This window comes from Coregonus lavaretus (genome assembly GCF_964263955.1).
Source record: "Coregonus lavaretus genome assembly, chromosome: 3".
Lineage (NCBI taxonomy): Eukaryota > Metazoa > Chordata > Actinopteri > Salmoniformes > Salmonidae > Coregonus > Coregonus lavaretus.
Window position 1 is genome coordinate 33,945,333 of NC_139990.1, and position 16,211 is coordinate 33,961,543.

The 16,211-nt window shown below is 46.2% G+C and overlaps 1 protein-coding gene across 1 annotated transcript; it reads right to left on the reverse strand.

Annotated features, from left to right (window-relative positions):
• Window positions 1-482: 482 nt before the first annotated feature.
• Window positions 483-13,300, reverse strand: znf687b (zinc finger protein 687b). Its single transcript, XM_084158608.1, has 10 exons — window positions 13,265-13,300; window positions 10,011-12,365; window positions 9,444-9,706; window positions 8,652-8,836; window positions 8,030-8,206; window positions 5,327-5,489; window positions 4,795-5,133; window positions 3,210-3,322; window positions 2,805-2,901; window positions 483-2,584 (listed from the first exon to the last, which is right to left on the reverse strand). Exons 2-10 carry the CDS (start codon window positions 12,349-12,351, stop codon window positions 2,000-2,002), a joined length of 4,263 nt encoding a protein of 1,420 aa, XP_084014734.1. The 5' UTR covers window positions 12,352-12,365; window positions 13,265-13,300; the 3' UTR covers window positions 483-1,999.
• Between the last annotated feature and the right edge of the window lie 2,911 nt (window positions 13,301-16,211).

The following is a 16,211-nucleotide window of genomic DNA, read 5'->3' on the forward strand; positions in this document are numbered from 1 at the left end:
AATTTACAAACGACGCATGTGTGTTTAGTGAGTCCGTCAGATCAGAGGCAGTAGGGATGACCAGGGATGTTCTCTTGAGAAGTGCGCCAAATTGGACAATTTTCCTGTCCTGCTAAGCATTCGAAATGTAACGTGTACTTTTGGGTGTCAGGGAAAATGTATGGGGTAAAAGTTGTCAAAAATATAAATAGTAAAGATACCCCAAAAAACTGCTTAAGTCGTACTACAGTGGCGCTGGAGGGGGTACATCCAGAAGAAAAAAAACTGCCTAAAGGACAGACTTGATGGGACCATCATGTGAAAGGGGAGAATCCAATATATCCCAAAGGACTGTAGTATAAGATTACTCCCTTTGCAATACACTGTCTGTGCCAAGATTATGAACAGAGGAATTATGTATAAAATTGTTGTACATAATGTAAACTTGCCTATCTCAAAACAGTTCTATAAAGCTTATTCAAAGACTGGACAGAAGTAAAGTTCTCCTTTACACATTTATTTTGAAACTGCACAAAAAGTGTATGGCAATTCAGCAAGCAGACCACAATCATAATGGAAAATAAAACGATGCTTGTGGAATCATTTCTCTATATAAATAAAAACAAAACAATATAATAGGCTTTCTTCACGTGACAAGAGGTTATTGAAACAGATACACAAGAAAGTGGGGTACAGCAAGCACCGATTCTGCAGTTAGAAAACAATCATACCAAAGAGAAACGTTTGTACACATTAAAACACAATACAACCCCTCGCACTTTCCCTCTGCTTATTTGTGAGTGACAATATATAGCTAGCTACCTCCCATAAAAATCCAATTTGTTTTTGTTTCAAATTGGTTAAAAAAACACACATACATATATATACATACAGTTACAAGTATAAATACTATACTTAAATTAACATTTTCAAAAGAAATAACAAGACCCGAAAGCTTTCTTTTAGTGTATAATATGTATTTACAGCGCGACATACACCCATGTGCACCACAGGTGAAATCTCTCTTGTCCTAGCTACAATTTTGACGACACAATGTACCACTCAAAACAAGACCGGTTACAATAATCTATGTAACCTTGTCTCCTACAGAAATGTGTACCGAACCTTTCTCTGTCTGTGGCATCCATTTCAAACTACTTTTACCATTTCATCTTGGTTTAAGATTGGTGGCAAATGACTCACACAAACAACAATAATGTGTTTCATATAAATAGAACAATGTAATTAATATTTAGAATCAGTGTTTAAAACTCTTCAAATACTCCCTTTTTTGTTTCAGATACCTATTTTTAAAGTTACTGATTTCATCCAGCCCTCACTAAAGAGACGGACCCATAGAAACTGATCTAGGACCAACAAGAGTGCTTTCTTTGTACAGTGGATGTGAGTTTGACAATGCAAGACAGAATACCTTTCAAGACACATGGCTTAGACAAGGAAATTAGTAAGAAAGACATGGACAAATGTGAAAAAATACAAGAATATCAGTACAAATGATAGAAAGACAATACAGAAGGAAATGTAGAAAATATAGTATAGTTCACATGAAGATAGACAAACAATAATATTAAAGGCAGATAAATGTACACAGTTATGGAAAAGTTGATGGACACATATGGCTGATGTAAATGCTATGATCAGGTGGTCTTGACCATCAGAACTCCCATCCCCATGCGTGTCCAGTCCACTGCTCAGCATGCGAGTATGACTGCACAGTTAGTGACAAAGAAACACAGAGCTCAGGTGGCTCAAAACAGCACAGAAGTAGATCTGGGTCGGCTCTTATCCAAATTCAGCTCCCCAAGAATGATTCCAAGTCAAAACCCCTCATCTCCCAGGCCTGTCCGTCACGCTGAGACCTCACCCCTCCTCTCCATACTGGGGCTTGTACGGCTCTGGGCTGAAGTTTCCCTGAGTTACAGATCTAGGATCAGCTTTCTCTCCCCCAATCCTAACCTTAACCATTAGTGGGGGAAATGCATCTAGGGGCAACTTCACCCTACTGGGTCTTGTCCGTCTTGTGGGCGGTGATGAAGGCCATGCCGTGGGTCCTCAAGTGGGTGTTAAGGTCGGAGGCACTGTTGAAGTGCCGCCTGCACACCCTGCAGCTCATGCTCCCCTTCCCGTCCTCTCCCTCCTGGGGGGAGGAGGGTGAGCCATCCGGGGAGGAGGGAATGCGGGGCGCCCTGCGGTCGGACTCCCCCTGGGGGTCTCTTACGTGGTGGGTGATGAAACGGTGGCGTCCCAGGGAGCCGGCCGAGGCAAAGCACACGCCACACTGCAGGCACTGGAAGGAGGCGGCGTCGGCGCGATGCTGCGGGATGTGGCGCTGGAACTCGGCGCCATCCTCCGTGGCGAAGCCGCATGGCATGCAGTGGAACACGTTGTCGTCCTCCTCGGGCTCTGGAGGCGCCGATGCTCGAGTTCTCTTCACAGGACTGCAGCCCTCCTCGCACCCCTCTGTGGCCTCTCCGCTGTCCGTGCCGCCCCCATCCTCATCACCTGGTTGACACCCCTCCCCGTCAGGTTCAGACGAGCTGCCTGGCCCCTTACCCGGTGCTGAACGCTTCCTGGTCTGAGGGCCCTGCAGGGGGACAGAGCGGTGATGGGGAAAAAGAGAGACCATCAAAACGTATTATCTTGATTTTTGGTTTAACATATTCAGATCCAAGTCACCACACGATGGGTAACATTACAGACCAAAGTTGCAGAGAGCACACAGGAAACGAGTACAGTTGTCCAGTTATGACAAACTGAAATGTACCCCCACCATGTGATGGAAAGAAGAATGGATTCTAACTGACCTGTCCGTCAGTGGCTCTGACCCCGTGATGATGGACCCGGATATGCTTCTCCAGTATGAGCCGACTACTGAAGGTCCGCTTGCCCTCTGTGCAATATCTGCAAACACACAAGTACACACGCACGCTCTGAGGATGCTATACACTTCCTAGGTAGGCTGATATTAGACTGAACATAACATTCTAAAATGTCCCTGCTAATTGTCTTGTCCCATCCACTCTTACAGACGTTTTCAAATATAATATATGCCATTTTCCCAAAGCGACTTAGTCATGCGTGCATCTTCTTTTTTCAATGTATGGGTGGTCCCGGGAATCGAACCCACTATCCATGCCCTACCATCTGAGCTACAGGGAACCAAATATGGTGCTTTTGTGGATGTGTAGATGAGTATGGGGTTCACTCACTGGCAGTGGAAAAGTCTCTTGTTGCCCTCGTGGATGACACGTACATGGCGCCGCAGGCTGGAAGAGGTGCAGAAGGAAGTCTCACACACACGACACGGGAACTTCTTCATAGCCTACAGAGGCAGATTCACACACACAAGGAAATTAGAGAGGGTGAGTCCTTTTGTAATCTCCCTGTGTGTGTGTACACAGACACCGACATTACACTTCGGCCATACAAATTTGATTTACTGCATAACAGATTTTTTCTCCGGAAAAGTGAAGCAAGCGAGCGAAAAAAACAAACATCAACAAGTTGTACAAATACTAAGCAACCTTGGTACAACACCTAGTGACCTCAGCAAGAGATTTTAGCCTTTTGGTATAATGGTTATGGAACGACAGTCACAAGGACCAGGGTTTGAGTCCCAGTCAGGGTACCCTCCTAATTAACTACATTGGTGTCAGGTGTTGGATAGCATCATTGAAAGCATATCCCAGCCGAATTAGTCACAGTTAATTTTTCAGAGGCATTTTTCATAATTGATCATTTACACTGAGTGTACAAAACATTTGGAACACCTTCCTAATATTGAGTTGCACCCCCTTTTGCCCTCTGAACAGCCTCAATTTGTCAGGGCATGGACTCAAGGTGTTGAAAGCATTCCACAGGGATGCTGGTTCATGTTGAGTCCAATGCTTCCCACAGTTGTGTCAAGTTGGCTGGATGTCCTTTGGGTGGTGCACCATTCTTGATACACACGGAAATTACCCAGCAGCGTTGCTGTTCTTGACACGCACAAACCGGTGCGCCTGGCACCTAATACCATACCCCATTCAAAGGCACTTAACTTTTGTTTTGCTCATTCACCCTCTGAATGGCACACATACAGTACACAATCCATGTCTCAAGGCTTAAAAATGATTATTTAACCTCTCTCTCCTCCCCTTCATCTACACTGATTTAAGTGGATTTAACAGGTGACATCAATAAGGGATCATAGCTTTCACCTGGTCAGTCTATGTAATGGAAAGTACAGGTGCTCCTAATGTTTTGTACACTCAGTGTATAGCATTCTACTAAAGTAATCAGACATATTTTTACTATATTGAACTGCTTCAGCTACTATTTAGCTTGAATTCTACATTTAACATATCTCCCACTACCGTAATCATACAACTATTTTCAGACAGCTGAAGCAAGCACACACTGTCTTCAGGAAATGTACCTATTCTAGTTCAGTCAGATTGATCTTACCTTAGAAGTGTTTACTGCAGTCTGACTAGCATCTATTGAGTTGCAATGCCCAAATCAACTTAAAGTATCTACAAAACAAGTTTAACAGCGAAATAATCCAAAAGGAGGGCTACTAAAGAAATCCCTTTTAATTTTTGCGATTCACAAATTATTTTGATTCCCATGATTCAATTCACTGAGCTCTTACCGAATCCCAACTACTACAATAGTGAAGCGAATCATTCAATTTGTCAAAAATAATCGTTTAAAAAAATTTATTCACATGAATCAAATGAATATTTTTTTTCTATTTTTTTCCTCTGAAGTGGGGCATCCGTTATGCAATTAATTACATTTGTATGGCCTTACCTTTCCATGCTCTGTTTTCATGTGAGAGATGTAGTCGTCGCTCTGTGTGAAGCTCTTCTGACATTGCTGACAGCTCCATTCTGAGGGGGTCCCACGATGACTGCCTACCTCAATAGAACTAGACTGATTCTCAGGTTCCTCATAGTCCTCATCCCCCTCTTCCTCTCCTTCCTCCTCTTCTTCTTCTTCTTCTTGGTCTCGGCCCCAGTCCTCCCCATCTGAGTTGTCTGTTTTTGCAGAGGGCTTAGATTTGGGGAGGGAGGGGGTGGTGGGGGCTGTGGCAGGGGCGGAGGCATCGGATTGTCCCTCCTGTTTGACTGACAGCCCTCTGTGAGCAGTCTGGACAAGAGTATAAGAGGAAGTGAGAGAGGAATGACAAATCAGACAAGAGAGAAGTGAGAATGGAAGACAACACTGACAAATGAGCAAATAGAAGTGACTATTTACCATCAGGGGATTGAACAACTAACATATCACTATCCTTTACTGCAAACATATGTTTCCCTGTGAGTTATAATGTAACTAAACAAACCTTTATGTGTTCCATCATGGAACCTTTCTGTGCGTAGAGTTTGGTGCAGTCAGGACACTTGAACACATGCACTTTCTGCTTGGCTAGGTGGTTGTCGAAATGCATGTACAGTAACGGTTTCTGGGTAAAAACTGTATCGCACATCACACACTTGTAGATCATTCTGGAAATACAGAGAAAGAGGGAAATAGTGGCGTGAATGTTGCGTTTTTATCAGCACTCAAATTTGGACAAAACCTGAGACAAGAGACGTGCTTTAAAATACACTAAACCAGTGTTTCCCAATCCTGGTCCTGGGGACCCAAAATATGCAAATTTTTGTTTTAATACACATGAACACAGTTGTATTAAGTGTGTTAGTACTAGAGCACTAGGGCAAAAATGTGCACCCCTCTGGTTCCTCAGGGTTGGAAAACACTGCTCTAAACACAGTGGAGCAGGCTGTAGTGGAGCAGGTTGAGAGCTTCAAGTTCCTTGGTGTCCACGTCACTGACAGACGTGAAGAGGGCGCGACAAAGCCTCTTCCCCCACAGGAGATTGAAAAGATTTTAGCATGGGTCCTCAGAGCCTCAAAAAGTTCTACAGCTGCACCATCGAGAGCATCCTGACTGGTTGCATCACTGCCTGGTATGGCAACTGCTCGGCCTCCGACCGAAAGGCACTACAGAGGGTAGTGAGTACAGCCCAGTACTGGGGCCAAGCTTCCTGCTATCCAGGACCTCTATACCAGGCGGTGTCAGAAGAAGGCCCTAAAAATTGTCAAAGACTCCAGCCACCCTAGTCATAGACTGTTCTCTCTGCTACCGCACGGCAAGCGGTACCGGAGAGCCAAGTCTATGTCCAAAAGGCTTCTTAACAGCTTCTACCCCCAAGCCATAAGACTCCTGAACAGCTAATCAAATGGCTACCCGGACTATTTGCATTGTCAGCTTCTACAATTGTTTAGACAGATTATTTCACTTATAATTCACTGTATCACAATTCCAGTGGGTCAGAAGTTTACATACACTAAGTTGACTGTGCCTTTAAACAGTTTGGAAAATTGCAGAAAATGATGTCATGGCTTTAGAAGCTTCTGATTGACATCATTTGAGTCAATTGGAGGTGTACCTGTGGATGTATATCAAGGCCTACCTTCAAACTCAGTGCCTCTTTGCTTGACATCATGGGAAAATCCAAAGACATCGGCCAAGACCTCAGAAAAAAATGTGTAGACCTCCACAAGTCTGGTTCATCCTTGGGAGCAATTTCCAAACGCCTGAAGGTACCCCGTTCATCTGTACAAACAATAGTGCGCAAGTATAAACACCATGGGACCACGCAGCCGTCATACCGCTCAGGAAGGAGACGCGTTCTGTCTCCTAGAGATGAACGTAGTTTCGTGCGCAAATCAATCCCAGAACAACAGTAAAGGACCTTGTGAAGATGCTGGAGGAAACCGGTACAAAAGTATCTATATCCACAGTAAAACGAGTCCTATATCGACATAACCTGAATGGCCGCTCAGCAAGGAAGAAGCCACTGCTCCAAAACCGCCATAAAAAAGCCAGACTACGGTTTGCAACTGCACATGGGGACAAAGATCGTACCTTTTGGAGAAATGTCCTCTGGTCTGATGAAACAAAAATAGAACTGTTTGGCCATAATGACCATCGTTATGTTTGGAGGAAAAAGGGGGTAGGCTTGCAAGCCGAAGAACACCATCCCAACCGTGAAGCACAGGGGTGGCAGCATCATGCTGTGAGGGTGCTTTGCTGCAGGAGGGACTGGTGAGCTTCACAAAATAGATTGCATCATGAGGAAGGAAAATGATGTGGATATATTGAAGCAACATCTCAAGACATCAGTCAGGAAGTTAAAGCTTGGTAGCAAATGGGTCTTACAAATGGATAATGACCCCAAGCATACTTCCAAAGTTGTGGCAAAATGGCTTAAGGACAACAAAGTCAAGGTTTTGGAGTGGCCATAAAGCCCTGACCTCAATCCTATAGAAAATTTGTGGGCAGAACTGAAAAAGCATGTGTGAGCAAGGAGGCCTACAAACCTGACTCAGTTAAACCAGCTCTGTCAGGAGGAATGGGCCAAAATTCACCCAACCTATTGTGGGAAGCTTGTGGAAGGCTACCCAAAACGTTTGACCCAAGTTAAACAATTTAAAGGCAATGCTACCAAATACTAATTGAATGTATGTAAACTTCTGACCCACTGGGAATGTGATGAAATAAATAAAAGCTGAAATAAATAATTCTCTCTACTATTATTCTGACATTTCACATTCTTAAAATAAAGTGGTGATCCTAACTGACCTAAGAGGGAATTCTTACTTGGATTAAATGTCAGGAATTGTGAAAAACAGAGTTTAAATGTATTTGGCTAATGTAAACTTCCGACTTCAACTGTACATATTACCTCAATTACCTTGACTAACCGGTGCCCCCGCACATTGACTCTGTACCGGTACCCCCTGTATATAGCCTCACTGCTGTTATTCTTATTGTTATTTTACTGCTTTTATTTTTTACTTATCCATTGTTTACTTAACACTTATTTTTCTTAAAACTGCATTGTTGGTTAAGGGCTTGTAAGTAAGCATTTCACTGTAAGGTCTACACCTGTTGTATTCAGCGCATGTGACAAATACAATTTGATTTGACTTGAAAACTAAAGAGACATAACATGGTTCAGTGACTGTGGGGCACTTACTTGGCCTGTCCCCCGGTGAGGGTAGGGTGCTGGGTGCTGATGTGTCCTTGTGCACTGGGGGCAGACTTGAAGGCCATGGGGCAGCTGGGGCACTTGTGGAACACCTCGCAGTGGGCCGTCTGGATGTGGGACTTGATGGAGTTCAGACCCCCGAACACCACCTGGCAACTGGAGCACCTGGGGAACAGATATGAACAAAAACAAATGTTAAACACATAGGTTTAGTCGCTGTTGTCAATTATGCTAATATAGTGTCCATTGACAATTGGGTGGCTTGATTGTCATGCAACTACGGCAAGAATCTTCAACCACCAAAGTGTCCTTTCACAAACAATGTTTTATATATGCGTGAGAGGCATATTTGCATTTGATGACTGTAGGCATCGCTCTCCCTCTCATACATCCACCTGACAATGCTGCATTTAAGCAGTAATTTGTGGTATGTAGACTTGCATGTATTTGTGGCACGTTTGCCTATTAGTGCAGAGTACCTACACACTGAAAAAGGCTGCTAAGCCGAAACATCTGAATAAGCTAGTGAAAATACTTTTTGCGACATCTTTTTGTGTGCAGACCTATTACATTTGTTACTGACTTATCAGTGCAGACACTATCTCTTCACCTATATCCGATGCGGCGGGCGAAATGTAGACAGGCCTCCTCCAGGTGGGTCTGGAAGCTGGCCTGCCGGGCGATGCCCCCACACTCTGGACAGACGTGGGGCGCCCGGTGCTTATGAATCCTCTGGTGAGCCGACACACTGCACCAGTTAGGCAGCATCATTGGAGGGGAGCACAGGGTACAGGTCTGGGAAGGAAGATGAGGGAACAGGTTAAACAATTGACATATAGTACACACAGAGGCATTAATCATAACTAGTTTTCATAGTAAACATTAGCAGCACCATGGGAGTGGAGCACAGCATACATGTTTGGGTAGGGAGGGGAGAAAGGCTTTAAAAGTTGACTACGGCATAACACTATGAATACACTACTACTTCTAATACTGCAAAACTTCTACTAATACTAAAACTAGTATTGTGTAATAAGACAGTCATCACCCACAGGTCTTAGAAGTGGGAGGGAGAGTTAATAAAGCATATTGAGGCATTCCAAATGGCTTGTTTTCATAGTAAACACTAGTATTATGTAATAGTATTGACTAATACATAAAGTAAAGCAGGCCATTAAACATATTGAGGTTTCCCAGACACAGATTAAGCCTAATCCTGGACTAAAAGGCATGTTCAATGGAGAACCTCTAAGTGTTTCTTAGTCCAGGACAAGGCTTAAATCGGTGTCTGGGAAACTGCCTTATTCAGTCATTATGCATGACTAAGCTTGACACTAGTAGTTCGATACTAGCCTGTAAGTAATGCACACCCATACTTCAGGCTCTGTATCAAAGGACTCACTGAGTTGGGGGTAGCTCTGATCTGCTGGAAGTGGGCGACCAGCTCAGCCTTGCCAGAGAACTGGGCCTGGCACTCGGAACACTTGAAGTTGTGGTACTGCAGCACCTCGCCCTTCTTGCAGGGGAGGGGCATCAATGCCTGGGGGCTCTGGAGCGCGCGGCGGACCGGTCTCGGCTGGGCTGCGGAGGGAGACGGTGTGTCCTTCAGTGGGCTGGAGCTGGACGACACGACGGGGACTCCGGACATAGTGGAGGGGGAGCAGACTGGAGGAGGAGATGAGATTGAAGAAGGGGAGAGCATGCCTTGTCAACCAAGCAAGAAAGCGAAGCAAGAACACAAAGAAGATGGAGGTGAATTGAACTTATTTACAGGTGCATGATGGTATCTCTCACCTCTCTTGTATTTCACGCAATAACATTGACCACATCCTGACAGAAATAAAGCATTGTTTATGAAGCCACATTGTATGCGTCCTAAATGGCTTTAACTTTTTTGCACTACCTTTGGCCAGAGCCCTACGGGACGCAGCCATTGTCACTAAAAACTCTTCTGAAAGACCCGCCTTACCGATGGGTGTGGTGTCCTGCTGGCCAATCATCTGCTCCACGGTGACGGGCCTCATGACGAGGTGAGAGCACTGCATGACCAGCCCGCGTTCCTTGTGCTCCCTGGCATGGAGCAGCAGGCTGCACTTGTTAAAGAAGGCCAGCCGCTTGGCACAGTGGTTGCAGGTCACCTCGATGCGCAGCGAGCGCCTGTCGTAGTGGCGGGCCAGGCTACGCTCCAGGGCGAAGGCATCGCCACATTCCAGACAGCGGTAGCCCGTGGCAGGCAGAGGAAGCCCCCACTCTGGGGGCGGAGGAGCCGAGAGGTCGGGTTTATAACTGGGCAGCAGGTTCTTGCTGTTGAGGATCTTGTTGAAGGCCTCCACCAGGCTAGACTGGCTGCGGGAGATGACGGCTCCCGTACTGTTCACGATGGAGGCAGGCTTGTTTGGCTGTTGAGTGCCGGTTAGGACGCTGGTGCTGCCTCCGTTAGCCGTTTTAGCACCGACAGGACGTATGCACATCCCACCAGTGGCTACTGAGAATTTAGGAGAGGAGGCGACAGAGGGAGTGGCAGGCAGGGTGGCAGATTTAGTGAAGCTAACAGCAGTGGTAGATACCTTGGCCTTGTCCGAGGAGGCAGCCATCTTGTTCTGAGCCTTGGTTGCAGCGACTAGCATAGCGCTACTGGCTGCTAGTGTAGACACGGGTAGTGTGTTGAGGCTCTTTACTTTCTGCGGCTGGGAGGCTACCATACGACCAGAGGGAGTGTCCGGTTTCTGAGCCCTGTTGGCTGGGGCCTTGTGCCCCCCTGGATGAGCTTTGCTGGGGTCCAAACCCTTGGCTCCGGCAGCACCTGCTTTGGGTGCGACCCTGGTAACGGTTCTGGTGATTCCACCAGTGGAGGTTTTGATGGTCTTTATCCGCACTTTGAGGGGCCGGGCAGGAGCTGCAGGCCCTCCTGGAGTAGAGGTGCCACCTTCAGTGGTTGTAGGTTTAGACTTGCCATCATCCACCTCCATTTTCTCCTCTCCTGTTCTTGCACCCTCTTCCTTTCCAAAATCTGCCTTGCCATCCATAGCCTTCTCTATTCCATTCCCCTCCATCTCCTCCTTAGGCTCCTGAAGGTCTGAGGGGGGCGGTGTGGAGGCTACTGCAGGGCTGGAGCACCTCTTTGCAGTTACTGGTGCTGCCGATTTGGGCATCTCTGGCTCAGGACTTTCAGGAGAGTCCCGCTCTTCTATAACATGCTCTGGGTGTTTGTCTTCCTGTGGTGGACTCTTGGTGGAGCCTGACTGGGGGGTTGAGGAGGTCACGCTAGTGCCCGAGGGAGTGTCCCCTGGTTTGGGGTGAGCTGCCGATGAGGCCATGGGATGGGTGGAGTTAGAGCTGGCAGCAGGGGACCTAAAACGACGTGTCAGTTTGGGAGGGGTGCGGGAGGGGGTGTCAGGGGGTTCCTGGATCATCAGCGGGGGCCCTAGGTCCGGATCAGAATCATCCTCCTCTGAGTCTCGGGGACGGAATAATGCTGGGCCGGCTTTAGGTGCCCCATTAAACGGCTGAGATGAGTGCAGCGGGTGTGAGGAGAGGGCGGATGGCGGGAACGGGAGAGGCTTGGAAGGTGGGAAGAAAGGAGAGGACAGTCCAACTGACACTCCTGGGACAGAGGAGGAGGAGGATAATGAAGCTTTGCCCTCATCTCCTCCTTCTTGGCCTGTCTCTTGCTGTGTGTGCTGCTGCTGGTGGTGCTGCTGCTGTAGGAGCTGCATCTTCCTAGCCCTCCCTACAGGGTCTCCCGACCCCTGCGCCATAAGAGGCTTCAGTCTGTTGAATATATTGCCAACCTGTTTGGCAGATTTATTTGATCCAGCACTGCATCCTCTGCCCTCTGATGCTGTTTTGGGGGTACACACTGACCACGTCTGCCCATTAGATTGGGCATGAACCTGGGTTAGGGGCAGGGTCACACCAGAGGCCCCAAACCCATTGAGGTTGAGTGGTTCAGATTCCGCCATGCCTGGGGCACAGGCACCGAGCCGTGGACCCACAGCGACCCCAGCAATGCCGTCCATAGTGTCCTGGTCTGTGTCTCCATCCCCTCCATCGTTGGTGTCGGGTCGCACACGGTTCTTTACGATAACGCTGACAATAGGGGTGTCAGCCTGGGGGTCTGGGGGGCTAGGTGGTCTCAGAGACGGCCCTACACCAACCCCACCGTCCGGCTTTCCCAGAGGAGCACCGCCTGGCCCGTGTGAGCTCTCAGCCTCATCAGGAGCAGACTGGATGGCCTCTTTAGCGTCGATGTCGGGAATGTCAAACGCTGCCAACAGGTCATCAAAATCTGGGGTCTTCATGTCCCCCATGCCGGGACCTAATCCTGCAAGACAGGGTACACCAAGCGGACAGATAATGAGTGACATGATGGTAAGATAACAACACCCTGTGTTTCTCATTGTCTCAATTGTAGTTAAATTATGTATACACATTTTAAATAAAAAGGGAGATAAAAACAGCACGTTGCAGGACATCTTGGCTTACAAACCTGCAACAGTACTGAAATTGCTAAATTGATAGCCAGTTGGCTATCCTTAAATGTTCCTGTTCAGTAAATGTAACTAGCTAGTTAGTTAGTAGCTAAGCAAGCTAGCAACACAGATCCATGTCGATGGACAACAGAGCAGGATTTCTTTGACCGAGCAGTGGTAGCCCCGACTGTGCCGACACGAACATTACTAGCCAGCTTCTCAAAGTATTGTACAGTAAACATTGCGAGAGGGGGGCTATATTGCCTAGTTAGCTAACATGAACACAATACAGTTTCTGACACAGACCGATCGTCTTGGCTACGATTATGTCGACTAGCTAATGCTAGCTAGGTAAAAGCTACAACATAGCTAGCTTACTACAGCTAGCGAAGAAAGAAATGCAATTCTGTTCAATAGATTAATTCACTGAGTGTGGACATTAAATGCCGCTTTTGAGATGCCTTACATATGGATTAACTTGCAATGGTTTCACAATGATGAATAATTTAACACCACAAACGTCTTGCAGCTGTGAGTTTATTTTCGGCTTCCCCTTCATCATTTCAGCCAGGCTAGCTGGCTGCGTTGAGCCCAAGCAGTGCGAGGTTCCTTTAGCGGAGGCCATTGCATCCATTCATAACGGGTTACTGGCGAATAACCATGCACTATTGTCAATGAAAGGATCTTATGGGTCGATCATTGTCACTGCGGACAATTGGTGGGACTGGTATATTGCACATTGATTGTTTACCTGGATCTGTGATTCCCGACTATCGTTGCACACTCCAGACGAAGAGCCTTTACTTCCCGTCACATGATGAAGAGGTCCTATCGGATCATTGTATCGATGCAATTAATTTTTTTACTGCCGACGCTACAAATTAAATTGTCAAGGGAATGGTGCCACATACGAACAAATGTAATTTGTTCATTTCTAAATGGGGACACTAAACTGGTGTCTACAGTTTGTATACAATAAAACCAGATATGTTAGTTCTTGCCACAGATCACACACACACACACCTCTCTTATTAAACTTTCCTGTTCTAGCTATATGGGGTTGAGAGGGACATGGGGACCTGGCGAGCAATCAAAGAGCCAGGCATACCACCAAGCTTCATCCATCTTTTTTATTGCAATAGAAAAAACGAAGAAATGAAAGGAGGATACTGTTTAGTTTACAAGCTTGGGGACCTGTCATTAAATACCACTTAATGCCAGTCAGCCAGTTAAGATGGGGTAAATCAGTGAGAAACCGGAAAAGATGGATATTCCATTTTGAGATTCTATGCAGATATAAAGATCATATCCAATTTCATGACAGTAAAGACTGGTGGCATCCCCGTTTGGTTTGCTTGTGGGTTTCTTGTGGATGTTGTCGACAGTCCTTCATCAGTAAGTCATGTCATGCATTAGCGTCAGTCCTGTATGTAATCTTGCGTTAGTCTGTCAGTGTCAACTACCCTATATGTGTCATGTCTTTGTCTGGTTGTCCATGGTTTCATCTGAAATGGCACCCTATTCCCTATATAGCGCACTACTTTAGACCATAGCCCTGTCAAAACTAAGTAGTGCACCATTTAGGGAAAAGGGTGCCATTTCGGACGCAGCCCATGTGTATCGTCAATCTGTCTGTCCCCATGCCTCATTTCTTCTTCTCCTCGTCCTTCTTGCTGTCAGGCTTGGGTGGGCCTGTCTGGGAGGCCAGGGAGCCCATGGCGTTTCGGATGGCCTCGTTGTTAGGGTCGACGCCTGGCAAGTTCTCCAGAACGCTCTGGAGGAACTCTGGGTCCTGAATCACATCATAGTCATCGTCCTCCTGAGGAAGAGCCACAAGGTACATCATTAATAAGGGCACTGATTGCATATTATGTTTATTGTTTTCAGCATTTCATCAGGTCAAATTCCTGGTACCTGTAAATGTACTTGGCAAATAAAGATGATTCTGATTGGAAGGGAGATAGAGATCATACACAATCAAGAGAGAGCGTGTTATATATAAAATGCAACTGGGATTTTTTTGCTGAACGATACCACACATGACTGTATTGAACGACAAATTGTATGGTTCCTGATTTCATTGATCATGTGAGTTACCTACCTTGGCAGTTTCAGTGTCTATGGGGGCACCTATGTCCATTGCCATCACAGGGACAGGTTGGTAGGGAGTGGAGGGAGAGAGTCAAAATCAAATAAAACATATATCATACAGTGATCCCCTGCTGATTTTGTACGTTTGCCCACTGACAAAGAAATGATCAGTCTATAATTTTAATGGCAGGTTTATTTGAACAGTGAGAGACAGAATAACAACAACAAAATCCAGAAAAAAGCATGTCAAAAATGTTATAAATTGATATGCATTTTAATGAGGAAAATAAGTATTTGACCCCCTCTCAATCAGAAAGATTTCTGGCTCCCAGGTGTCTTTTATACAGGTAACGAGCTGAGATTAGGAGCACACTCTTAAAGGGAGTGCTCCTAATCTCAGCTTGTTACCTGTATAAAAGACACCTGTCCACAGAAGCAATCAATCAATCAGATTCCAAACACTCCACCATGGCCAAGACCAAAGAGCTCTCCAATGATGTCAGGGACAAGATTGTAGACCTACACAAGGCTGGAATGGACTACAAGACCATCGCCAAGCAGCTTGGTGAGAAGGTGACAACAGTTGGTGCGATTATTCGCAAATGGAAGAAACACAAAAGAACTGTCAATCTCCCTCGGCCTGGGGCTCCATGCAAGATCTCACCTCGTGGAGTTGCAATGATCATGAGAACAGTGAGGAATCAGCCCAGAACTACACGGAAGGATCTTGTCAATGATCTCAAGGCAGCTCGGACCATAGTCACCAAGAAAACAATTGGTAACACACTACGCCGTGAAGGACTGAAATCCTGCAGCGCCCGCAAGGTCCCCCTGCTCAAGAAAGCACATATACAGGCCCGTCTGAAGTTTGCCAATGAACATCTGAGTGATTCAGAGGAGAACTGGGTGAAAGTGTTGTGGTCAGATGAGACCAAAATCGAGCTCTTTGGCATCAACTCAAATCGCTGTGTTTGGAGGAGGAAGAATGCTGCCTATGACCCCAAAAACACCATCCCCACCGTCAAACATGGAGGTGGAAACATTATGCTTTGGGGACAGGACAACTTCACCGCATCAAAGGGACGATGGACGGCCATGTACCGTCAAATCTTGGGTGAGAACCTCCTTCCCTCAGCCAGGGCATTGAAAATGGGTCGTGGATGGGTATTCCAGCATGACAATGACCCAAAACACACAGCCAAGGCAACAAAGGAGTGGCTCAAGAAGAAGCACATTAAGGTCCTGGAGTGGCCTAGCCAGTCTCCAGACCTTAATCCCATAGAAAATCTGTGGAGGGAGCTGAAGGTTCGAGTTGCCAAACGTCAGCCTCGAAACCTTAATGACTTGGAGAAGATCTGCAAAGAGGAGTGGGACAAAATCCCTCCTGAGATGTGTGCAAACCTAGTGGCCAACTACAAGAAACGTCTGACCTCTGATTGCCAACAAGGGTTTTGCCACCAAGTACTAAGTCATGTTTTGCAGAGGGGTCAAATACTTATTTCCGTCATTAAAATGCAAATCAATTTATAACATTTTTGTCATGCGTTTTTCTGGATTTTTTTGTTGTTATTCTGTCTCTCACTGTTCAAATAAAACTACCATTAAAA

Coding starts and splice junctions, on each gene's coding strand:
- znf687b (XM_084158608.1), bottom strand. CDS start 12,351: ATGGGGGACATGAAGACCCCAGATTTTGATGACCTGTTGGCAGCGTTT. Junction 8,837..9,443: donor TCAGAGCTACCCCCAACTCA/GTGAGTCCTTTG, acceptor CTTCCTTCCCAG/ACCTGTACCCTGTGCTCCCC. Junction 5,490..8,029: donor CTCACCGGGGGACAGGCCAA/GTAAGTGCCCCA, acceptor CTGTATTTCCAG/AATGATCTACAAGTGTGTGA.